Source organism: Lithobates pipiens, unplaced genomic scaffold (assembly GCF_037356315.1).
Source record: "Lithobates pipiens isolate NorthernLeopardFrog02 unplaced genomic scaffold, aLitPip1_a1.2 Scaffold_23, whole genome shotgun sequence".
Taxonomy (NCBI): domain Eukaryota; kingdom Metazoa; phylum Chordata; class Amphibia; order Anura; family Ranidae; genus Lithobates; species Lithobates pipiens.
Genome location: NW_027507785.1, coordinates 279,364,898 through 279,392,095, shown reverse-complemented (window position 1 = coordinate 279,392,095; position 27,198 = coordinate 279,364,898). Strand labels below are relative to the sequence as shown.

The window sequence follows — 27,198 nt, the reverse complement described above, 5'->3', positions numbered from 1 at the left end:
CCCGTTCTGACAGGTGGACCCGGTCTTCCGATGCTCAAACGAGTGTCTCTGGATCCTCTCAATCCGATCTCTGTGTCTCTGGTACCTCTGGTCACTCGCACAACCAAGCAGGGTTGTGTTCCGCAAGGCAATATGTTGCTTCCTCCGGGAGGCCTCTGCACAAGTCCTCACAGGCAGGCCATGTGTTCCCAAGAGACCTAAAATGGCCGCTCAGGGTCCTTTTATCTCCTACCCAGCATGCAATGCAAGAGAGGGGTGTCCCTGGGTAGGACACTCGGCATCCTGGGTAAAAGGGTCAACTCTCCAATGTAAATAACAGTCACTTCCTGTAAATAGTTCAATGCTTGAAAGACAAATATTATTTAGGTTCACTTTCATTGTTTGGCCGCTAGATGGCTCCAAACACTAAGCCATAGAAACGTCCATAGACTTCTGTTTTAACATGCTAACATACATTAATAGACCAGAGAGTCAGCACTACGTGTGTATGCTCCATCAGAATTTTGCTGGCCGAATCATTTTGCACAGAGTGGCCCCAAAATCCTCTTCTGGGGCCCCCAGCAGCTCTCCCCAACCCCTGTAGCCCGCTACACCCGGTACAGTGAGACACCTCAATTAAAACGTGAAACAAGATGTGAGTTCAAACGATGTCTGCCTCAATTTCAAGTCTTTTGGGCACTCTAACAGGTTTTCTTCTAATTTTGCCCTGTATTTGGCGCCGTCCATCTTCCCATCAACTCTGACCAGATTCCCCGTCCCTGCTGAAAAAAAGCATCCCCACAACGTGGGCCCCTTGGCTGCTTCTCTGATTATTGCTCTCCTTGCCTGGCCTATCAGTTTAGGTGGACGGCCATGTCTTGGTAGGTTTGCTGTTGTGCCATACACTTTCCATTTTCAGATGGATTGAACAGTGTGAGGTGTTCAAAGCTTGGGATATTTTTTTTTTTTTTTTTACAACCTAACCCTGCTTTAAAGCGGGATTGCACTGTGGAAAAAAATATTAAAAGCCAGCAGCTACAAATACTGCAGCTGCTGACTTTTAATAAATGGACACTCACCTGTCCTGGGGTCCAGCGAGGGCGATCGATCGCTCGGCTCTCGGCTGCTGCCGCTACCATTCTAGGTGAGGGAATCAGGAAGTTAAGCGCTGCGGCTTCACTTCCCGGTTCCCTACTGCGCATTAGCGAGTCACGCAGCGCAATAGGAATTGTCCGCGCTGTCTCTGGGACCCGTGTGTGTCCCAGCAGACAGCGCGCAGGGACAGGAAGAGGCATAGACTCCCGTGGGAGTTTATGCCGGAAGTGGGTGTAAATACCTGTCTTTGACAGGTATCTGCACCCCCCTCCCCATTGAAAGGTGCCAATTGTGACACCGGAGGGGGGGAGGGTTCCGATCAGCGGAAGTTCCACTTTAGAGTGGAACCCCGCTTTAAACTTATCTACAACCTTATCCCTGACCTGTCTGGTGTGTTCCTTGGCCTTCATGATGCTGTTTGTTCACTAAGGTTTTCTAACAACTGAGATTAAATTACACACAGGTGGACTCTATTTACTAATTAGGTGACTCTTGAAGGAAATTTGTTCCACTAGATTTTAGTTAGGGGTATCACAGTAAAGGGGGCTGAATATGCACGCCACACTTTTCAGATATTTATTTGTAAAAAACTTCACAATTATGTGTCACTTTGTGTTGGTCTATCACATAAAATCCCAATAAAATAAATTTTTATATACTTTTATATATCTATATAGTGTGCAATAAAAAAAACTTCCACGTTTGTACCTGGAGTTAAAGTGGCTCTAAAGTCAAAATGATTTTCACTGTAATGCATTCCCTGCATTAAGAAAAAAAAACAAAAAAACACCCCACTAACTGCTCTACCCACCCACTCCCTAAACACTTACCTGCACTCCTCCACTTCCTGGTCTCAGAGAAGATCATGAGAGCTGCGGGAGCCATAGGCTGCTGCTGCCAAACTCCTGTGATAAGGAAGCGGGAGCTTGGCTTACCGGCGCTGTGTGTGTCTATGAATGTACACAACCCAGCTCAGGAGCATGTGTGCCCCCCTATAGTCTCAGCTTGCTAAGGAGGCACCTGGAGCAGGGAGAAGCAGATAGCATTGGCTGGGGAATTTCAGAAGAAGAGGCAAGGGACCGCTTTGTGCATTATCGTTGGACAAAGCAGGTAAGTATGACATCTTCTTTTTTTTTTTTTTTTTTTATAAAAAAAAAAAATCTGTCATTAATTTCACTTTTTAAACATGGTCACTGCATCCTTTCCGCAGCTCTACCTTTAAAAAAATAAAGAATTCTTGTTTCTAATTTCTTCAGTACATCTTATAAATGTATGCACAGTAGAAAAAACACTGCAATGTAGGATCTTCTCTTTTATCAAAACTGTAGACTGTACACCACAATTGTATGCAAAAATCTATTGTTGCTTATGTGTTTGTCTTCTGAGGCCTTTGTTATGTTGTGCGTGTTCAGTACAGAACCCAGGCTCATCCTTTGTCTCCGGATTTGATAGAATCATCTTTTTTCTTGTGAAGAATTATTCCCATCTGCTCACCAACCTTGACATTCCATAACTGATAAACAATGGCTTTTAATTAGAATGTTCCTTCCTTGAGATACAGACTTTGCCGTTTTATCTCCATGAAAAGAGACATTTTCAGGGCGTAAAATAATTGGTGTTAGTTGTGACCGCAAGAATGCTGTGGAAATAGCCTGATATGAACGCGTGTTCCTGGGAAGCCGCACCGAGAGCATTAAGAGGGTTAACTGTAGAGTTGTGAGGCCCAGAGTGGATGGGGAACACAGGGCCTACGTCCCACCAAACTACAAAAACTCAGAGTGTAAGGGTAGTCAGTTTATTCATTTTATTTATGCAGTCCTGGCATCGTTTTGAATCACTCTTTATAGGTGTGAACTATTCTGATCAGTCTCTGTTCCCGAGAAATTTGGCAGTCTAATACCATTACAAAATACAGTATATACATTTACAGACACAGGAGGACCAGTTTAGGTGTTGGAGAGCAGACGTTGGCGTTGCCCCAGAGCTGCTGCTCCTGGGGACCTTTGAAAGCCATACCTTACCATTTCCAGATAATCTGTCTATCATCTTGAGTAAATGAGTTAGTAAATCACTTTTCCTTGGGTTTATACTAAACAAGGTGAAGTAGATGTACTGTAGTTATTGGGGTGGACTATGAACTCACATGTTCATAGTGTCTAGCCCAACACTAGGGAAACCACACTTGGTCATATCGCTGATCATCTATAGCCGCTGAATCAAGCTGCAAGTTCGATCCTGGTGTGTGCAGGGATGCCAGCGCCCTTGCCCTGCCCTACGCATTTCATCATGTGACATCTCGGAGCTCTGAAACTATTGACGATATGAACAAGTGTGGTTTACCTAGTGTCAGTCTTGACGCTATGACTATGTGAGTGTTTTACCATTTTTAATAAAGCCTGATTTTAAAACTTTATTACACTATGGTAGCCTTCCTCCTTCTGTCCTGCCTTTATGTACAATAGGGACCTATATGAGAGGGTTCATTGGGAGGAACTACATTTGGAGCCATTATCTTGGAACCATTAACCTGTCAAGATGCTGGTTTACAATATTATCACCAATTAACTCTGGTGAGTTAATTTAGTGTGAATGGTGGAGGATTACACTTTAGTGGCAAAAGATTTACCTTTAAAAAGGAGTCGGCACCAATTTGTCGTTTTTTTTATCTTGGGACTTTCTTTGCCTTTGGATCACAAATGGAGTTTTTAATGTTTTTTTTTTTTGTGATTGCTTTATGACACATTGTATATCAATTTTGTTGCACTATATATATATATATATATATATATATATATATATATATATATATATATATATATATATATATATATATATATATATATATATATCATTTTTTTTGGACCTTATTTTGTGCACTTTATTTAGCACTTTAGCATTACGCACACAATTTTTCACATGAGTGCACTATAATGTTGGATTGCTTGTATATAATATCATACTTCTATGATTTATTGTGTATTTGTTTTCACACATATTGCATGTGATTGGTATTCATTTGAAATATTTCACTATCTAGCAATATAATATAGTGGATGAGCACAGAGGGTAGTCTAGACCATCACTGCTTGCTTTTTTTCATATTGTTTTTTGGTGTTTCATCAAAATAGTAGTGGCAGCAGTCTGTTTTTTACATTGTTTAATATTTTTTCATATGGGCTGCGGGGGGGTGCTGATGAGCACACTCGTAGTGCATTGACATGTGCTTTGGCTTTCAAACAGCCCATAAAGAGATGCGGGTGAAAGCCGGATGACAAGTCTGCAGGAGCCCACATTGCACCTGTAGGCTACCGATTGTAGTTTCCAGGCTCCTGCAAAAATATGTGCATTTATTATTTTTTCTGTAAAGGTGACCTTCTCCATTAAAGTAGTTTCAATGGACTGGGGGGGGGGGGCTAAGCCCTCTTGTAGTCCACTGACATGTCCTCCGCCTTTTAAATAGAAGGTTCATACAGAGGTATGGGCTGAGAGCTGGAGGACAGGTCTACAGGAGCCCACATTTCACCCGTGATCTACTGATCACTTGTGCAATGCTTTTCCAGGCTCCTTCAGGAAATACAAATGCACATTTTTTTTGCTTCAAAAATATGTGCCTTTTATTTTTTCTATAATAGTGAACTTATCCTTTAAGCCCAGTTTCACATTAAGAGATGGTTTGAACTCGCATGATTTCAAACCGGCAATTCCGTCTGCGGCGATTTGACAGACATCTGTGCGGGTTGATGCATGATGTCTGTTCAAATAGCCCCCAAAGTCACCAAAAGTAATACGGTGTTCAATGTTGGTCCTGCTATACATTGGGGGGTCAATGGGAAGAATGTTCCTTATATTGGTGGTCAGTCAAAAGATTTCCCATATAAATAGTGGTCCATGAGAAAAATGGCCAATTCAATGGTTGTCAATGTTGGGCCCTCTATACATTGTTAGTCATTGGGAAGAATGCTCCTTACTTTGGTGGTCAGTGGGAAGAATTCCCATTATAACAGTGGTCTGTGAGAAAAATGCCCAATTCATTGGTGGTCAATGTTTGGGCCCTCTATACATTGGTGGTCAGTGGGAAGAAACTTTTCATTACAGATGGTGAACATGATCACTGGTGTCAGTAGTTACTTAGGAAACCAGAGAAGCTCCAGTGGTTCTGCTGAGTGGTATTGGTGCCAAAATGATGTGGGCACCATCAGGCAGGATATCAATCCATCACTGCTCAATGGAACCCTTAGGAACTTGTGGAGGAACCCTGCTGACAAAAGGTTGGTATATAGACTATATAAATAAGGACTGTAAGTTATTATATTGCATGTAAACATTAGTGTATTAAGTTTTGTTCTATAACCAGCCCTTCATGATTTCTATGCTCTCTCTTCAGGCTGCCCCCGTGGTGAATTTCAGTGCAGTAACAAGTTTTGCATTGCTACCAGTTTTGTGTGTGACGGTGTAGATAACTGCGGTGACAACAGCGATGAACAAGATTGCTCTGTGATTACCTGCAAAGCAGGACAGTTCCGCTGTGGAAAAGGGATCTGCATTCCCGAGAAATGGCTGTGTGATGGACAGGCTGACTGTGCAGATCAGTCAGATGAATCTGAGGATCGCTGCGGCCTGAAAAGTCAACCTCAGGCGGTGACGCAGTGCGGGACCCAAGAGTTTCGCTGTGGCAATGGCAAGTGTATCCACCTTAACTGGAGATGTGATGGCGACGAGGACTGCAAGGACAAATCTGATGAGAAAGATTGCCGTAAGTACAGTGTATAGTCCTAGAGACTGACTGCAAGTAACAGAAGATACATTTTGGTTGATGCCGTATACACACGATTGGACTTTCTGTCAGAAAAGGTCAGACGGAATCATTCCGTCGGATATTACGATCGTGGGTGGGCATCATCTGACTTTTTTCTTCAAAAATTCAGACGGACCTAGAAATAGAACATGTTTCAAATCTGTCCGATGGAATCAATTTCTATCGGGAAAACCATTCGTCTGTATGCTGGCCCGACGGACCAAATACAATGCAAGGGCAGCTATTGGCTACTGGCTATTGAACTTTTTTCTAGTCCCGTCTTACATCATCACGTTCAAAACTAACGGACTTTGATCCGTTCATATGTGGGCAAGTCCGTTCAGTCGGAACTCTGTCAAGAAGACCGTCTGACCTTTTCTGCTGGAAAGTCCGATCGTGTGTACGTGGCATTAAAGGTCCTATGAGTTAAAGTAGAAATCCAAACAAACAAGTAAATGCACAGGGTAAATACATATTAGTGACGTGTTTTACTTGCCAAGGAATTTTAATTCTGTCAAGCCAGTATTGTGATGAGGGCAGCCATCAGAAATGTAGGGGCCCCTTACACATCTTTAGGCCTGGGCCCCCTGGGGTTTAACCACCAACATTCCCCACTGCCCGCCCACTGGCCGTTCCACAGAATCTGTCCACTGGTCATCCCAGTCCTTTGGCGTGGTGTGATATATGAATCAATCAGTATAACTCTTGACTGACTAAAGCACAATACCTTTATCCCTATCCACGGGCAGCATCCTGGAGAGGGATGGGTAATGTTGGGCGCGGATAGGGATACATTGTGGCGAGAGGGATGGGTGATGCTGGGCGTGGTTGGGGATACATTGTGGAGAGAGGGATGGGTGATGCTGGGCGTGGTTGGGGATACATTGTGGAGAGAGGGATGGGTGATGCTGGGCGTGGTTGGGGATACATTGTGGAGAGAGGGATGGGTGATGCTGGGCGTGGTTGGGGATACATTGTGGAGAGAGGGATGGGTGATGCTGGGTGTGGTTGGGGATACATTGTGGAGAGAGGGATGGGTGATGCTGGGCGTGGTTAGGGATGCATTGTGGAGAGAGGGATGGGTGATGCTGGGCATGGTTGGGATACATTGTGGAGAGAGGGATGGGTGATGCTGGGCGTGGTTGGGGATACATTGTGGAGAGAGGGATGGGTGATGCTGGGTGTGGTTGGGGATACATTGTGGAGAGAGGGATGGGTGATGCTGGGCGTGGTTGGGGATACATTGTGGAGAGAGGGATGGGTGATGCTGTGCGTGGTTGGGGATACATTGTGGAGACTAGAGGGATGGGTGAGGCTGGGCTTGGATGGGGATACATTGTGGAGAGGGTGATTCTGGATTGGGATAAAGATGGAGTTGCATTGTGAAAATGGATGAGGATGAGTTACATAGTGAAAAGGCTCTCCACAATGTAACTCATCTCCACCCAGAGTCATCCTCATCCATTTTCACAATGCAACTCCATCATGCCAGCTTGACAGCCTCAGGTGTCCCATCCAGGAGAAGGATATTAAATAAAGTCCAAATATAAAGCACAGGGACACAGCAGGCGTAGCTAGTAAAAAGCAGCGGAGTCTTCTCTCTTTCTCTCTTTTATAGTAGGCGCCGAGTGGGCCCAGCCGGCGCATGACAGTTTAATGTGTTGCTGAAGGAGCAACGCTCCGGCCCCTTACAGGAGTACTGCCTGTACCCCCCTGATGGCAGCCCTGGTTGTGATCAGCACACCTAAGCCCCACTGCAAAGCCAGGCAAGCAACACCATTCTTTCCTCTCAAAAATAACACACATTTTTATTAAAATTCATGAAGATATTTTTCTCGCATTGCATGGTCAGCAGCTCTTTTTGGTTACATAAATTCTGCTAAATTAAAAAATTCCCATTGAGGAATAAAGCAGAAAACAAAGGGTAACAAGTACACAGTTTATATACACATACGGGATCAGTTTCATCCAACAAGCTTTTTTTTGTTTTGTAAATTCTGCTCTAATTGTCTTGTGGTATACATACAGTACTTTTGGCACACATATGAACAAGCAGGGGACTTGATATTTTTTCGTTTCGGATCCTGTGTCACCAGCCTGCTCATGGAACAACAAATGTGCAGTATGATGAGGCCCATTTACTGTCAAAAACAGCAGACAGGTCACACAAAAATATATATATATATATATTTTTTTTTTACAGGGTGTCTCAGAAGTCGCCATACATAGGGAAAATGGGTTGTTGCCAATTGTTGCTAAAGGTAAAGGTTGTGCCTTTATTTACAATGGCGGCTTTCTTTCAGGGTATCTGAAAGTATAAAACATATATATATATATATATATATATATATATATATATATATATATATATATATATATATATATATATATATATATAAATATAAAACCTATAAACATATGAGTTTGTTCGTTTTTCCTATGTATGGAGACTTTTGGTACACCTTGTTATTATTGAATGCAAAAGCCAATGTTGTGCAATAACTCATTGTTGGTTGCCATAGATTACTGCACATTTGTGCACATAGTAGGTGTACTGTAATCTACCACAACCCGTCGGCTTTCAGTGTACTGTAGGTAGATCAGTAAAAGGTCCATTCTGAGTGGACGTGTGTGTGTGTATGTATGCAGTGCTGGGACAAGGCCACTTGGTGCCCAGGGCGAAGATGGCAAACTGCGCCCCCCCCCTTTTTAAGAAAGAAATCATTGTCGTTTCAAAACAAGAATATACTTATTATATTAAGAGACACTGATGTGCAAATTGTATGTTAAGGGGTACCCTGATGGGCACATTTTATATTAAGGGGCACTCTGATGGGCCCACCAAAAGTGCCCCTTAATGTAAAATCTACCCATCAGCGTGCCCCTTAATACAAAATGTGCCCATCAGTGTTGCTCTTAAAATAAAATATGGCCATCAGCGTGCCCCTTAACATAAAATAAGGGTCACTCTGATGGGCACCTTTTATGTTAAGGGGCACTCTGATGGGCACATTTTATTTTAAGGGGCACGCTAATGGGTATATTTTTAATGTGCACACTGATGGGCACATTTTATGTTAAGAGGCACTCTGATGGGCACACCAAAATGTGTCCATCAGTGTGCCCCTGAAGAATATATGCCCATCAGTGTGCACATTAAAAATATACGCATCAGCATGCCCCTTAAGATAAAATTAGTCCATCAGAGTACCCCTTAACATAAAAAAAGGTGCCCATCAACGTGACCTTTAACAAAATATGCCCAGTAGTGTGCACAATAAAAATATGCCCATTAGTGTTCACTGGTTAACATGTGGCCCACATACCTTGAATGCAGGAGGGCACAACTGAAATAAAGGACTGGAAGCTGTGAGATATGGAGAGCCAGGAGGGGCGGGGTGCGCACGTGACGTCACACCCCTACTCGCGGCCTGTGATTGCGAGCTGCTCTTCTGTCAACTCCGAGACCTGCTGTAAGTAACAGGGAGCGGACGCACGTACGCAGCGTCACTGGTTGCTGGGGAAAACCGTGGTCCCAGCAAACTAGTGATGGATGTTTTAGAAGCACACTTCACTGCGCCCTCCCACCCCCAATAAATTGTACCGCCCAGGGCATCTGCCCCTTCGGTCCCACCCCCCTTGTACCAGCTCTGTGTGTGTGTGTGTGTGTGTGTGTGTGTGTGTGTGTGTGTATATGTATATGTATATGTATATATATATATATATATATATATATATATATATATATATATATATATATATATATATATATATATATATATATATATATACAGATTTTTTATTTGCCTCATCTAATTACATAAGTGTTTAATTTTATAAGCAGTCCCCTTAAGTCCTCATGCATGCTTTCAGGCATCCAGTGTAAATTGTGGGCATATTTCCACACCCAAGATAGACCACTGCAGCGTACAGTTGCCCATAGTGATAAATGGCTGTATGTGGGTATGCTCCTTGCTTGTGTAAATCCCTGAACATGGCTTTGATACATACAGGGATTCTATGGGTGACTGTGTACACTCCAATAGTTCTTCCAGGGCATAAAAATGTGCAATTTATGTTGGATGTCTGAAAGTCTTTTTAACCACGAGACCTCTATTTTTATTTTATTCTGATGTCAGAAAAACCCAACATTGACATAAAACCTTCTCTAGGTGCAACTGGGCCTTGTCCTTCTAGATGAGGAGTCTCCAAACTGATGCTGCATATGGCCCTTTGCTTGCCTTTTTCCGGCCTTTGGGACACCATTCCATCCACACCTGACACTAATGATGGGGCACCATTCTTTCAACTTACACCAATGGTGGGTCACTTATTCCTCCCATAGACACCAATGATGGGGTGCTATTAATTCCACTGATACCAACAATGGGGCACTAATACTCCCACTGATACCAATAATGAGGCACTATTCCTCCTACTGATACCCACAATGGGGCACTATTTCTTCCACTGATATCAACAATAGGCCACTAGTTCTTCTACTGATACCAATAATGGGGCACTATTCCTCCCACTGATACCAACAATAGGGCACTAGTTCTTCCACTGATACCAACAGTGGGGCACTATTCCTTCCACTGATGATGAGGCATTATATACTCTCACTGACGCTGGGGCGTTTTCCACTCCTAGTCTGGCCACAGTCTGAACACATACAGTAAGGCCCCTTTCACAGCTGCAGACAGTATGTCCGTATTTCATCCATCCGTTTGCGGATGAAATACGGACATACATGCATTCCTATGGGATAGCGGGTGTCTGCGGATAAACATCCGCAGACACCCGCTATCGTCCGCCTCCGCAATTGTCCGTTTCTGCAGACGGAGAAAAATCCTATTTTTCTATCCGTCTGCAGAGCGGATCGGATGAACACGGACAGATGGTCTGTGTTCATTCGATCCCCCATAGAGGAGAGCGGAGAGCTGACAGGGCAGTCCCTGCACAGTGTGTAGAGACCGCCATGTCCGCCGCCGGCTCAGCGGGGACAACAGAGCGATCCCAGCTGAGCAAGCGGATCATCACGGGGCGGATCATTACTGATCCGTCCCGTGTGAAAGGGGCCTTAGCCTTCTAGTTACTATTGTATGACTTTTGTAACTTTCAAACTACTTTTTTATTAGACATAAAAGATGATGTAGGTCAAAATTGGCATTTACACCATGAATTGCCTTTTATTGGAGGTGAATAAGGTTTTATACGTATTATTCTTGCAGCTGTTGTGACCTGTCGTCCCGATCAGTTCCAATGTGGGGATGGTACTTGTGTCCACGGAATGTATCAGTGTAACGGAGTCCGAGACTGTTCAGATGGCAGCGATGAGATCGGGTGCAGAACTGGTGAGCCCCCGTTAATAACACTATTGTATTTTATGTAGTGATGTATCTGCGTTAGGTTGATTGTCATTAGTGAGCACTCAACAGTAAAGAGGTGATCATAGGAGGGGAAACTCATTACAAGTGCAGAAGGTCCCTTGCAAATTGTGCGTCTGTTGCCGCTTATAAATTGATGAGCTGATTGTAATTTCTATGTCTTTGCATATTCATATATTGATTAATACCACCAACATACAGTCAATAAAATATACTAATGAACATACTAGAAATGGCGCTGGCAGATGTAAAATTAGCTGCTTTAAAAAAAAAAAAAATTTAAGTATCGCGTATAGCACAGCAATCTAGATTTTACTTTAATAAAATATACAAAATGATACTTTCTCTTAATAAATTTAAAGGGGTTGTGAACCCTCAGTTTTTTACCTTAATGCATTCTATGCATTAGGGTGAAAAACCTTTTGTACTGCAGCCCCTTAGACCCCCCCCCCCCCTTTTTTTTTTACATGAACCTGATCGTTCCAGCGACAGGGACAAGCACAGCAGCTCCAGCCATTGTCTCGGGTCCTCATTGGATAGATTGATAGCAGCAGGAACCTTTGGCGGGGGCCGAGTCCTGCTGTCTGTGTCAATAGATGCAGCAACAGGACTCGGGAGTGTGCCTCTCTGTGGGGGCAATCTGGAAGAGGAGGAGCCAGAAGCACCATGGGGGGACCCCAGAAATGGAGTATCGAGCCTCTCTGTGCAAAACCCTTGCACAGAGGGCAGTGGCGTAGCGTGTGTTGTCAGCACCAGGGGCAAGGCAAGTAATTTGCGCCCCCTAATCTGCAGACATTTAGCACTCCCCGAGTCCCTTCAAATACAATAGTACTGACCTACCTGATTCCTATACTGACCACTACACTATCCTACTTGATTTCAACACTGACCAACCTGATTCCTTTACTGACCATTACACACTATACTGACCACTACACTATACTGACCACTACACTGTCTACTATACTGTCCACTATGCTGACCACTATACTATCCATTATACTGTCCACTACACTATACTGTCCACTACACTGACCACTATATTATACTGACCACTACACTGTCCACTATACTATACTGTCCACTATACTATACTGTCCACTACACTATACTGTCCACTACACTATACTGTCCACTACACTATACTGTCCACTACACTATACTGTCCACTATACTATACTGTCCACTATACTATACTGTCCACTACACTATCCACTATACTACACTATCTACTACACTGACCACTATACTATACTGTCCACTACACTGACCACTATACTATACTGTCCACTAAACTACACTACGCTGTCCACTATACTGACCACTACACTGAGAACTACACTGTCCACCATACTACACTACACTGACCTGCTTACAGTCCCTCCCTGACAGAGGGAGGTAAGTATAACATGTTTGTTATTTAAAAAACCAAGCTTTAAAATCACTTTATTTTATTCACCTTAGTGCTGCATATCTATTTTATGATAGCATAGCAGCTGTATAAATTGGTGCAGAGTATATATTCATCTACTGTACAATATAGAGTCATAAGAGGGGTGCAGTAGCCAACTTGCAATCCTTGCTCTCTCTTTTAGGTTTCATTCACATGTGCGGCTGGGGTGCAGTAAAACAAGGAGGTTGAGCTGCCGTTTTATTGTCCCCCGACCACCCACCTGAAAGGGGACATGCAGCCGCTCACGGCTGTACACATGCTGCGGCGAGAATTAAAGCGCACGTTTGCAGAATTGCACTACAGAACATGTTCCATAGGAAACCATGTTAAATGGACTGTAGTACAAATCTGCAAAATGTAAAAAAGCACTAAAAATGCATAGGTGTGAACCAAAGTCAGTCTTTTTTTAATATAAAAAGATTTGGAGAGGTACCTTGGTAGTGGTGAGTGTCTTCTATATTCATTTGTATGTATGCAACGGAGACCTCTAATATATTTTTTTTATATCTTGGAAAGAGGTTTTAAAACTGGCCTTGTATTAAAATTATGCCCCTCCCCCCCCCAAAAAAAAATATAACAAAAAAAATATAACAAAAAAAATATAACAAAAAAAAAACTGTAGGAAAAATACTTTCCACCAGTTTCTGCCTTCAGAGGCCAGGTGAGCTTAATATCATCCTACTTCTGACAAGAAGCCCAAATCTCATGTGAACACGTTTATATCTGGTGCTTGAGCTTCATCTCAGTATTTGAGATTTGACTATCATCTCTTAATTTGGACTTGGATCTGGGATGTTGACGGATGGCGAATGATGCCACCCCCTGCACTATGGATGGTGAGGGTACTGCAAATATAGTAAATATAGTAAGTTTTTTTTCCTACGGGTTTTTAATTTTCTTTAGCATTGGACGGTGGAAAGTTACTAAGCAGACCTTTCCTGTAGTGCAGTGTCTTCCTTAAAGCGGTGGTAAACCCAAAAATGTTAATATACTGCAGCTTACAAATCCTTAGATGTGGCTGCATTCATTTTTCCTTTTCTTTTTTTTTTTTTTTTAGCCCTTTTTCCTGTTTTCACCTTGTGATTTGGTCAGCAACACAGCTCCTGTATTAGAGTGCCCCTACTCTGGATGAAGGAGCACAGGGACACCTTTGGACAGTAGCACTGTTAATCTAAGCTGAGAGGGGGTGTTAGATGTACTAGCAGATTTAGATGCACTTACAAATTGAAGCCAAACACCAGCTAACACTTTTTAAGTAGGTACAGCAACTGTTTTATTCCTTTTGGGATAAAGGTTTTACAGAAATGAATAAAAGCTGATCATTGTAAGCATCCGTCAGTTGTATATGGTTTGTCTCAACCCATATCTAACTGCTGCATCTGCAAGACAGCTTGTTCTTTTGAAAAACAGACTAATGCTCCGTACACACGATAAGATTATCGGACGAATGATCGTCTGTTTTTTTTTTTGCATGCTAATCGCAGATCGAATCTGAGTTTACTATTGTCACGAAAATTCTCCTACAACTGAATAAAAATTCAGAAGTGATGTCGTGTTGTAATGCATTTGTATTGCATTTTTGAACGACAGCTGTGCTAATTAAACGAAAATCGTGCGATCTGGCATCGTAAAAAAAATTTGTTCATGTGCCATAGAATAATATCGGATGAACTGCCATGATCGGCTCTAAAAATGGTCTGTACTAACGATCAGATTATTGTACGATCGCCTCGAAAGCTGTATTTTTTATATGATTTTCCGATCGTGTGGCTTTACTGGCCAGACCATCAGGTGAAAATAAAGGAAAGACAGCATAAAAAAAAAAAAAAAACAATTGCAGTCAACATAGCTATAAATTGATGAGCTGCAATATAAAAAAATTTTTGGTTTTGGGTTAATACCGCTTTAATCTAGATCCCTTTTGCCTTATATCGCTGCTTTTCCAGTACTGAAAAATCTTTCTAAAAAAACTCATGTCTTGTGCTGTTTGTATTCCAGCGGAAGCTCCCTGTGACACAGATGGAACTTTTCAATGTAAGAGTGGAGAATGCATTGACGTCCGTAAAGTGTGCGATTCTCGTCAAGACTGCCGAGACTGGTCTGATGAGCCCCTAAAGGAATGCGGTAAGAGAAGCACCCAGTCAAATTATGTCATTGTTATAATAAAGACAAAGTATTTCCAGGGAAGCGGCCGGGATTGTGGAAATCGCTTTCTTGTGTACTTTTTAAGGACAGGGCTGTATGTGCATGAGTGTAGTCCTGAAATAACAGGACCGATGGACATAGAGACAGTATGTTAAAGTGGTTGTAAACCCTTACAAACCACTTTGACCTACAGGTAAGCCTAGATTAAGGCTTACCTGTAGGTCCAAGAAATATCTCCTAAACCTATACGGTTTAGGAGATATTTACCCGAAGACAGCCACTACAGTCTACGGCGCATGCGCCGTAGACAGCGGCGCTCAGCTGCACTGGGCAGGCCACAGATCGTGGCTATATGCCGCGAGTGTCGGCTCCCATGCGCATGCGCGGGAGTGACGTCATCGCGGCTCCGGCGAATCACAGCGCTGGAGCAGCAAGACCCGGAACTCACTCCGGGATCCATGGTAGCGGCGAAGAGGAAGACGGAGGACCGATTCGGGGGCTTCGTTCTCAGGTAAGTTAGTCATAATGAGCTAGTATGCTATGCATACTAGCTCATTATGTCTTTGCCTTGCAGGGTGTTTTTTTATTTTTTGCCTTTACTTCCACTTTAAATCAAACCCTCACCAACTCAAGGATAACAGATTTATGACTTTGAGAAATTGAACTTGCAACAGCCCCACCTTATGTGTTATATGTCTTATAGTTTTTCACTATAGTTTTTTTATTATTATTATACAGGATTTATATAGTACCAACAGTTTACGCAGCGCTTTGCAACATTAGGGCAGACAGTACAATTACAATACAATTCAATACAGGGGGGAATCAGAGGGCCTTGCTCATTAGAGCTTACAATCTAGGAGGGATGGTCAAGTTATACAAAAGGGCAGGGCCAGATTAAGAACATTATGGGCCTGGTGCTGAGGATTTTGGTGGGGCCTTTTATAAACAATAAATAAATAAAAATGCTAACTATTTTTTGTTATAACAAATGAAATTAAAGAGAGAGAGAGAAAGAGAGAAAGGGGATGAAAGAGATGTGAGGGGTAAGGGAGGGAGGATGAGAGAGAGAGGGGGGGATGAGAGAGAGAGGATGCACAAGAGCATGTGTGGGAATGACATCAATGCAGCCTGGCCAAGGCAAGTGACCGAAGGCACAGAACCCAGAAGGAAGACCGGGTGAAGATGGAAATGCCCGGGTCCCGCCGGATTGATCACAGCACAGCACTGGAGGGCTCAGTCTGACAATTTAAGTGTGCCCTAATGTGCTAATATGCTGGGCATACTTGTACATTATGGCATAACCTACCCCAGGGCCTCTAAAAAGTAGTACTGTTAGAAAAGTTTACTACCACTTTAATATCACAGGAGCCTCTCATGGGGCCCCCTACTGACCCTGTGGCCCTTGGGCAGTGCCTAAGTGCATAGTTGTCAACATTTCAAAAATATTTTCAGGGACGCTTTTTTTACAAGTGCTATATTTAGAGTAGCTGACACCCCCTATGTTCCTCTATACATCACAATAGTAATTACAAAATGAAATAAGTACTAATAATGGGGCAGAACAAATATGAGGACTGTGAGATTTCCTTTAGTTGAACTGACAAAAGTGTGCCCATTCTAGAGCTGGTAACATTGAGGATATTCAGTATAATTTTAAAGAACAGTTTTTGTGGGTAAGAGGCATATGGGAGGAGTATGGATGGAATAAAAGTGGGAAGTATGTGCAGGTGAGGGAGAGGAATGTAGAGGGTCTAACAGTGGGCACTATGTACATGAGAGGAGTGCAGAGGGTATGGCAGAAGGCACTATGTACAGGAGAGGAGTGTGAAGGGTATGACAGTGGGCAGTATGCACAGCAGAGGAGCGTAGAGGGTATGACATTGGGCACTATGTATAAGAGAAGAGTGTGGAGGGTATGACAGTGAGCAATATGTACAGGAGAGAAGTGTGGAGAGTAGGACAGTAAGCAGTAATTACAGAAAAGGAGTGTGGAGGGAGGGTATGACGGTGGGCACTATGTATAGGAGAGGAGTATGGAGGGTATGACAGTGAGTAGTATGTACAGGAGAGGAGTGTGGAGGGTATGACAGGGGGCACTATGTATAGGGGAGGAGTGTGGAGGGTATGACAGTGAGTAGTATGTACAGGAGAGAAGTGTATGACAGCGGGCACTATGTACAAGAGAGGAGTGTGTAGGATATGACAGTGAGCAGTATGTACAGGAGAGAAGTGTGGAGAGTATGACAGTGGGCACTATGTATAGGAGAGGAGGATGAAGTAATCTGGGAAGGAAAAATGTAAAGGTTTGTGGAAGGATGTTTAGGGACTGCGTAGTGGTTAAGCGGGCCATACATGGATTGAAATTACACCAATTAAGCAGAGACCAGCCATAGTTGATCTATGTATGGGCTAGCTGGTTTTAACCGACTTGAGTACAACCAGCCTGTCAGGTTTTCCCCAAAACAATCAGTGCTGCCAGCTATAGTTAGCAACACTAATCATTGTATTCACTGGCAGAACACAATAACACTGCGGGAATGATTGCCCCATTCACAGGTCAGCAGGTGAGAGGGTGTGTGGGGACAGGCTGGGGAGAGATACTAGTCAGTCCCTGGGTAGGCACTAGTTAGAATGAAACTGTTTCTTTCCAAATAAAAAGTTTTAAAAATTTCTGCGCAAATATCGTGTAACATGAAAAGTTACAAAGACCACCATTTTATTCCATAGGGTGTCTGCTAAAACAATATATAATGCTTGAGGGTTATGAGTAATTTTCTAGCATAAAAAAAATATATTTTTACATGTAGGAGAGAAGTCTCAGAATAGGCCTGGGTGGCATTGTTACTAAATATATTTTGAATACTGTTTGAACATTTTTAGTTCACATTGGGTATCTTTCAGGTGGTAGGGGTTTTTTTGATACATTTTTTTGCTATTTAAAAAAAAAAATTCTCACAGGCAAGTAGGTGTTATAGCCTAGCGCTTGAGTCTGGCATTTTAGATAAAAAGTAGAGTTAGTGCAACCCATGCTATATATATATATATATATATATATTCCATTTAGACTAGGTGGCAAGGGGTTAATTATCATAAGTAATATACAAATAATTATTATAAGCACTGTGAGTTTATACTCTGTCTGCTGCAGTGTTCCAGCTTGTATTTAAACTGGCCGCTCTGTATGTAGCTTATGACAGGCTGCGCAAGGAGCCCCGTATCTCCGGAACCATAGATGACAGCAGCCCCAAATTAACCAGTGCTGGAGTACGTCTTTAGCTACATACCCCCCAAATGTGGGGTCTCTGTGACTCCTGATCGCCGAGCTACAATCCTCAAAGTCCATCTTTTTTTTTTTTTTTTTTTTTTTTGGGGCAAATGGGCCTATCTTGAGAGAGGGGCCTGGAGCTGCAGCTCCAATAGCCCCTATGTTAATCCAGCCCTGCAAAAGGGTAATGGCTGTGGGGGATGAGCTAATGGAGAAAATAGTGCAGTTGTTAGCTGGAGGCAGGATTGTCTTCTCTGAAGAGGAAAGTTTTCAGGGATCACCTAAAAGTGGATACATTTGGAGACATTCTGACAGATTGAGGTAGTGAATTCCAAAGCATGGACGAGGCTCGGGAGAAGTCCTGGAGGCAGATATGAGAGGAGGTGATGAGGGAGCCAGAGAGCAGAAGGTCTTGGGAGGAACGAAGAGGGCGATTAACTTGGTATTTTGAGACTAGGCTAGTGATGTAGCTGGGGGCAGAGTTGTGGATGGCTTTGTAACTTATTGTTAGTATTTTGAATTTAATTAGTTGGGGGATTGGCAGAGAGGGGTAGCAGACACTGTGTGGTTTGTAAGGTGGATGAGTCTGGCAGCAGCATTCATGATGGACTGAAGGGGGTATAGTCTATTTAAAGGTAAGCCGTAAGCCAATGAGGAGGAAGTTGCAGTAGTCAAGGTGAGAGATAACCAGGGAGTGAATTGGGAGCTTTGGGGTTTCATTGGTTAGAAAGGGACGTCGTTTAGAGATTTTGTGGAGGTTGAGGGCTGCAAGCTTTGGAAAGTGATTGGATGTGGGGCCAAAAGGACAGTTCAGAGTCCAGGATAACACCTAGCATGCTGACATGTGGAGATGGGTATATGTATGTGTGTGTGTGTGTGTATATGTATATGTATATATATAATAATTAGGGCTGTGGAAATTAAAGATTAATTCCTCGATTAATCGATTCATTTTTTTGATCGATACTCACCTCTCCGCCGGTTTCCGGGTCTTCAGGGAGTTCCATCGTAGATCGGGTGAAGTCATGGACATCAACGTCACTGGACTCCTCCCCCTTCCCCAAATGTCTCCGTCTCCTAGGGAAGGGGGGGTGGAGTCCGGTGACGTCGAAGTTCTGATTTAAAGTACCGCATATGGGGGAGGAGCTACGCATGACGTCAGCCGCTGCTGCCCTATGGAACTGACATGATTGTCGTCTTTACATGCTGTGTTTTTATCATCTTGATGTGAGTAGTTTGTGTTTGAACACAAAAATGTAATCTTATACTTAAGCGGTGAGCACTTTCTTTCTACCCATGGCCTGGCATCCTTGCTGAGATCTAAGGAGATGTGAGAGAAGTTTATGGTCCATGTTAACTCTTTTGATACCCGCTTACATGACCACCTATTTGCACAGGGGTCCATGCCATAAGGTGAGAGTGATTAGTTAGACCGGAGGTGGAGGGATTTTCGCGCTGCTGTAGAAAAAAAATGACTTACGTCAGTGCTACAGTTGGAATTTAAAACGTGTTTGTGTGAACTGTGAAGTTAAGTCATGGATTGTGGAAACTAACTAGTGTCGGGTAATTGTATGTAGTGTATACCACATTTACCACTGACTAATGCAGAGTTGCAATGCAAGTAGATCAGCTAAAAGTAGTTGGATCTGTATGTGCATCATAATTAATCGAAATTAGTTGATCGATTTGAAAAAAAACGATTGATTGAACACGAAAATTTTAATCAGTAACAGCCCTAATTTATATATACTCAGTATAATTGTATTCCTTCATGGGTTGATTTTTTTTCAAAGCCACTAATACAGAAATGGTTAATCAAGCAGACGTTCATCTCACTATTCCATCTGAAACCATCATATTGTTAATCTGTCAGAGAAGATATAAGAATATCGTGTTCTAGATATCCAAAAAATTATATTATTATGTATAATAGAATAAGTATAAATAATTTGGAAAAGAAAGATAAAAAAAGGAAGAAGGAATAAATATTCCTAATTGGTTATACAAACAAGTATAAATCTAAATCTGTGTTTAGTCCTTTTAGAGCAATAGTATTAACGAAATGTATCCAATAAAACTCTCGTTTTCTTAAAACCGACTCCCGATCACCCCCTCTCCTATTTTTACTAATGCCTTCCAACACCATATATTTTAATTGGGAAATTGTCTAGCCAGGGGTAATTGTATTAATTTGTTTTTAATAAAATATTTATGCCTAGCTATGTGGTCTTCAACCTTTTGAGTTGTTTCCCCAATATAAAGTAACCCACATGGGCATTTTATGGCATAGATCACATAAGATGATTGACAGGTGTAGTGTCAGTTAATTGGAATATCAAAACCTTTGTGGGGGTGTGATATACTTTTTCTTTTAATCATTGAATTCCACTGAATACATGATAAACCGGGAAATGATCCCATGTTTTGTGGTCCCAAAAAAGGTTGTTTTAGGAGTGGAAGGAAAGTGTTGATCTGATCTTACTGAATGGTCTCTCGATGTCCTACCTTTTCTATAGGAGGGTATCAGTGGATTTAGATGGTCTCTTTTAACTGCTGCTTCTGGATAATTTATACTAATTAGTTTAGTCTAGTTTCCATTTCATGTCTCTTCTCAACATTGTGGATCACTGACTATTCTTTTCACTCTCATTAATTGACTCCTGGGGATAGAGTTGAAGACTCCTTGAGCTTGAAAACTGTCCTAGTGTAACAATTGGTTGCGATCTGTACTTTTAACATACAGATGGCTTTCAATTTTGGTCTGATTCACTTTCAACATGGTATCCAGGAAGGGAATATCCACCCTGCTGTGTACCATATTGAACTTCAGACTGGGAATAAGGTAATTAAGGCACCAATTGATCAAATAATAAAAGGGTTCCAATGTCGCCACCCCACACAGCGAACACGTCGTCTATAAATCTGTACCATCCCTGGCAGTGTTCCAAAATGTTTCTATTATTATATAGAAAGCATGTTTTAATCATATTCATGAACGAGTTTGCGTGTGGGGGTGCTACACTGGAACCCGTCGCTGCTCCTTGATAATGTGTTTCCTTGAAGAGAAAATAATTCTCCTCCAGGACAATCTTTAGTAATTCCAAGAGAAAAGCAATTTGTTTAAACATTTTAACAATGTGATTGTACCAGGAGCCATTGACAGGCATATATATATATATATATATATATATATATTAGAGCTGCAACTAACAATTAGTTTGTCTGTCGACTAATCTATCGATTATTTTTTCAATTAGTCATCGACTATACGATTATAATTATTTTTTTATTTTTTTATTAATCTAGTGTTTTTAGTTTTGTTTTTGGATTAGCTAATTAATCCTTTGGATAACTTTACAAAAAATAAGTACATAAAAAAAAAGTATGATAAAAAGTATATAACTAGTATGTATGTATGTGTGTGTGTGTATATGTATATGTGTGTGTGTGTGTGTGTATATATATATATATATATATATATATATATATATATATATATATATATATATATATATATATATGTAGTTATATTCTTTTATCTTACTTTTTTTATGTACTTATTTTTTGTAAAGTTAAGATAAAATAATATTATATATATATATATATATATATATATATATCTTTTAGCTTTTTATTTTCTGTTCAGAAGTTCATGAATGTTTATAATTTATTTTTTACAATGCTTTCTTCTTTTTAAGGGGGAGGGTGTGTGGGGACAGTGTCGGTGTGTTTTTTTTTTTACACATTTTTTTTTTTATTATTATTTATTGCAATTTTTTATCAGCCCTGTTGGGGGGGGGGGGGGGCTATGGTGAGATATCAGGGGTCTTAACAGACCTCTGACATCTCCCATTTGAGACAAGGAAAGGGACTGGGGACAGAGATTCCCCAGTCCCTTTCTCTGCAGCCTCTGACAGCGGCTTCTCTCCATTCATTAACTGAGACATCGTAATCACAGGAGGTTACAATGTTTCAGTTATGTGAATGGACAGAGTCAGTGGTCACTGACTCTGTCCATTCAGAAAACGAAGGAGCCGGGTTTCCCGGCTTCTACCTCCGCTCTCCATCCTGAGATACCGAGGGGGGACGACAGCACAGGGGGGGGGGGGGGCGGCCGCACGGAGGGGGAGAAGAGAGGGGGACAGATGCACGGAGGGGGACACAGAAGAGAGAGGACGACAGATGCACGGAGGGGGAGAAGAGAGGGGGACAGATGCATGGGAGGGGGGGGGGGGCGGCAGCACGGAGAGGGAGAAGAGGGAGGGACAGATGCACGGAGGGGGTTACAGAAGTGAGAGGAGGACAGATGCACATAGGGGGAGAACAGAAGGGGGCGGCAGCACGGAGGGGGACAGATGCACGGAGGGGGAGAAGAGAGGGGGACGGCAGCACGGAGGAAAGCGGGAGACACGGAGCAGTGTGACGCATCGACGCCCTGCACGCACATCAACGTATTTTTGTAGTCGACGTAATCGATTACGTCGACTCGTCGTGGCAGTATATATATATACACACACACGCCTAACTGCTTTATTCAATATTGTCTAATTACTACATACATACACATCAGTGTTCTCTTATTTAATGTATTTTAACAGTTTCAACCACTTGCCGCCCAGCCGTCGCAGTTGTACAGGCAGCTTAGTCACCATTATGATACGTCGGTTCCAAAGGTGGCCACTAGGGAACCGGTGCGAGTAACACAGCGAGAACCAGGATCTCTGTGCGTAAACACAGAGATCCCTGTTCTCTGAGGAGAGAAGTGACAGATCGTGTGTTCATACAAAGTATGAACAGCAATCTGTCATCTCCCCTAGTCAGTCCCCTCCCCCCTTCAGTTAGAACACACATTGGGGAACACAGTTAATCCCTTGATCTTCCCCTAGTGTTAACCCCTTCACTGTCAGTGACATTTTTACAGTAATCCATGCATTTTTATAGCACCAATTGCTGTTTTAATGCCAATAGTCCCAAAAATGTATCAAAATTGTCCGATGTGTCCGCCATAATGTCGCAGTCACAATAAAAATTGCAGATCGCCTCCATTACTAGTAAAAAAAATATAATAATAAAAATGCTATAAAACTATCTCTATTTTGTAGACGCTATAACTTTTGCGCAAACCAATCAATATACGCTTACTGCAATTGTTTTTATTTTTTTTACCAAAAATATGTAGAAGAATACATATCAGCCTAAACTGAGACATATATATATATATATATATATATATATATATATATATATATATATAATTTTATTTTATTTTTTGGGGGGGGGGGGGGATTTTATTATAGCAAAAAATTAGTTTTTTTCAAAATTGTTGCTCTTTTTTTTGTTTATATCACAAAAAAGAAAAAACGCAGAGATCATCAAATACCACCAAAAGAAAGCTCTATTTATGGGGGGAAAAAAAAGACGTCAATTTTTTTTTTTTTTAGTACAATGCCGCAAGACCGCGCAATTGTCAGTGCCGAATCGCAAAAGGTGCTCTGGTCAGGAAGGCGGTAAAATCTTCCGTGGCTGAAGTGGTTAATGAGGGCACAAGCAGACCTTTTTGACCTTGTCAAACGTAATTAATGTACATGGCTTTCCCAAATTCCACATAATTAAACCACCAGTATAGGAAGTTTTATCACTTACTCTTGACAATGGTTGTTTTATTACCTTCAAGGAATATTATCTTATCAGGCTGTAATTCAGCTGCTGTCAAAGTGTTTCTCTTCTAAGTAGTTGACATAAAAACTTACAATGAACTATTCTATATTATAAATATTGTATGAACTCCTATAAACGAATGTTTTCTTTAATATTGAACTAATAATAATATTGATGCTAATTCCACTACTACTACACTAATAATATGAATAATAATTATATTATCAATAAAATATATGCAAATTAATATGAATAATATTAAATACATTGGCTAATATGAAATTCTACTACAGTACACACGATCAGAAAATCGTATGTAAAATACCACTTTCTAGAGGATCATACAATAATCTGATTGTTGGTACACTGCTTTTGAGAGCCAATCTATTATCCAAAGTTACAAACCCAAAAACTTTTCTCGTACGATACCAGTTTTGTATGATTTTCATTTTAATCAGTACAGGTTTTGTCTGAAAATGCAATACAAATACAATACATCACTTCCAAATTTTTATTCTGTCGTGCGAGAATTTTTGTAATTTTCATTTTCGATATGAGATTAGCATGCAAAAAAAAAGGGGGACGATCATTCATCTGATAATCTCATTGTGTGTACCAGGCATTACTGTCATGATCATCTTAACTTTTTAACCTTAGAAGGTGGTTGGGTTGGTTTCCTGTGTCCCTGTGCCATTCACCTATGGTGATAAATAAGGTCATTGAGGAGAGAATGAAATATTTTTTCTTCAGTCAAGTAAAAGATAAGAAACTACATAACGCATATATCTGCTTTTTGTCAGTTTTTTTTTTTTTTTGTTTTATTATTCCAATGTGAATCACGGCGCATAAAAATGCACAGAAAAATGGACATGTCTCATTTTTCAAACCACACTGCATAACTCTGACCTTTCCTAAATGAATATCATTGCTTCTTATAACACATCCCTTGTTTTGCTTAACAAATTTTAGGCCCTGCTCACATAGATCTGTTTCCTGCTGTCATGCGTTTCTCCTTTTTCTTTTGTGATTAAGCCCATTTTATTGCATTTTCATGCATTGCACACTTTTGGTTTTAGCGAATGAGAATGATTTTCCTGTAGTGACAACATGAGGGAATGTGCTTTCCGAATGAGAACGCATTACTGATTTACACTGCTGTGTGCAGCAACAACTGTTGTGTACATTAAAGCGGAGGTCCACCCTAAAATGGACCTCCGCTCATCGGAATCCCCCCCCCCCCTCCGGCGCCACAATCGGCACCTTTCAGGGGGGAGGGGGGTGCAGTTACCTGGATAATCCAGGTAACTGCACCCACTTCCGGGCTAGCTCTCTGCGGAACGAGCGTAGGTTACGCCCCCGTTCCGCAAGCGCCCGCCCCCTTCAGCAAGTGCCCCGCTGCCTGCTGGGAAACACACAGCTCCCAGAGGCAGCGGGGACCGTCCGGATTGCGCCGCGCGGCTCGCGCATGCGCAGTAGGGAACCGGGAAATGAAGCCGAAAGGCTCCATTTCCTGATTCCCATACCCAAGATGGCGGCGGGACCCGGCAGCCGAGCGAGCGATCGGCTTCGGGTGCCGACATCGCGGGCGCGCTGGACAGGTAAGTGTCACTATTTAAAAGTCAGCAGCTGCAGTATTTGTAGCTGCTGGCTTTTAAAAAAAAAAAAAAAAAAAAACGCGGAGTCCCGGTGGACTCCCGCTTTAAGGAGAAGTTATCAAAACTAGCAGACAGAATCTGGAGCAGTTGTGCATGGCAGCCAATCAGCTTCTATCTTCAACTTGTTCAGTTAAAGCTGAATTAAACTCGCTAAATATCTGACAGGCAGGGTTTTCATGACAAGACACCCTCTCGGTCTCTAATGTCATAGATCAGTGATGGCAAACCCTGGCACCCCAGATGTTTTGAAACTACATTTCCCATGATGCTCATCCATGCTGCAGTATACATGAGCATCATGGGAAATGTAGTTCCAAAACATCTGGGGTGCCAAGGTTCGCCATCACTGTCATAGATGCTTCCCCTGCCTGTCAGCTGTCCTGTATGTGCAGCTCAGTGTACAGTAATGGCACCCAATCTGTGCTTTGGTGATGTGATTCCAATAGCAGCCGAAAAGACATAACCTGGGATGAAGACCACGCCTCATCCATTGGGTGGGTGGTTGTGGCGTTGAGGGATTTGGGGTGGGGGAAGTGCGTGGATGTTAAACTATGCACATATTTATAGCTATAAAGTTGGCCATAGATAGATTGAAATTTGACCGGCTCAACAAGGATTGGTCGAATTTTGGATCCATGTGTGGCAGTCCCTGTTCGACAGATCTTCTGCTGAGCAGGAATGTTTGAAAAAATGTTTTGATCAGCGGATGTAGCCAATTGACTGCAGCTGCTGATCAGTGTACAGCTGTTTCCAAAAGTTTTGAGAATGGCACTAATATTTTCACAAAGTCTGCTGCGTCCGAGTTTTTAGATCTTTTTGTCAGATGTTACTATGGTATACTGAAGTATAATTACAAGCATTTCTTAAGTGTCGAAGGCTTTTATTGACAATTAAATTAAGTTCATGCAGAAAGTCAACATTTGCAGTGTTGACCCTCCTTTTTCAAGACCTCTGCAATTTGCCCTGGCATGCTGTCGATCAACTTCTGGGCCACATCCTGACTGATGGCAGCCCATTATTGCATAATCAGTGCTTGGAGTTCATCATATTTTGTGAGGGTTTTTTGTTTTTCGTTCACCCGCCTCTTGAGGATTGACCACAAGTTCTCAATGTGATTAAGGTTTGGGAAGTTTCCTGGCTATGGACCCAAAGTTTTTACGTTTTGTTCCCCAAGCCACTTAGTTATCACTTTTGCTTTATGGCAAGGTGCTCCATCATGCTGGAAAAGGCATTGTTTCTCACCAAACTGTTCTTGGATGGTTGGGAGAACTTGCATTCGAAAGATGTTTTTGTACCTTTTTTTTTTTATTCATGGCTGTTAGGCAAAATTGTGAGTGAGCTCCCTTGGCTGAGAAGCAACCTCACACATGAATGGTCTCAGGATGCTTTACTCTTGGCACTACAGAGGACTGATGGTAGCGCTCATCTTTTCTTCTCTGGACAAAGTTTTTTTCCGGATGCCCCAAACAATCCGAAAGAGGATTCATTAGAGAAAATGACTTTACCCCAGTCTTCAGCCGCCCAATCCCTGTACCTTTTTGCAGAATATCAGTCTGTCCTTGATGTTTTACCTGGCGAGAAGTGGCTTCTTTGCTGCCCTTCTTGACGCCAGGCCATCCTCCAAAAGTCTTTTCCTCACTGTGTCTGCACTCACACCTGCCTGCTGCCATTCCTGAGAAAGCTCTGCACTGGTGGTGCCCCGATCCCGCAGCTGAATCAACTGTAGGAGACGGTCCTGGTGCTTGCTGGACTTTCTTGGG

General features: G+C 42.1%; 1 protein-coding gene across 4 annotated transcripts in view; it reads left to right on the top strand.

Annotated features, from left to right (window-relative positions):
* LRP8 (LDL receptor related protein 8) overlaps positions 1 to 27,198 on the top strand; it is a 318,719-nt gene that overhangs the window by 212,894 nt on the left and 78,627 nt on the right. For all 4 annotated transcript variants that reach the window (XR_013262405.1, XR_013262404.1, XR_013262403.1 and 1 more), the window contains 3 exons: positions 5,459 to 5,827; positions 11,104 to 11,226; positions 14,711 to 14,836. Coding sequence is in view for 1 of the 4 variants with exons in the window: in XM_077453319.1 (XP_077309445.1) it covers positions 5,459 to 5,827; positions 11,104 to 11,226; positions 14,711 to 14,836 (618 nt within the window). In the remaining 3 variants the exon portion in view is untranslated. The remainder of the gene's footprint in view (positions 1 to 5,458; positions 5,828 to 11,103; positions 11,227 to 14,710; positions 14,837 to 27,198) is intronic.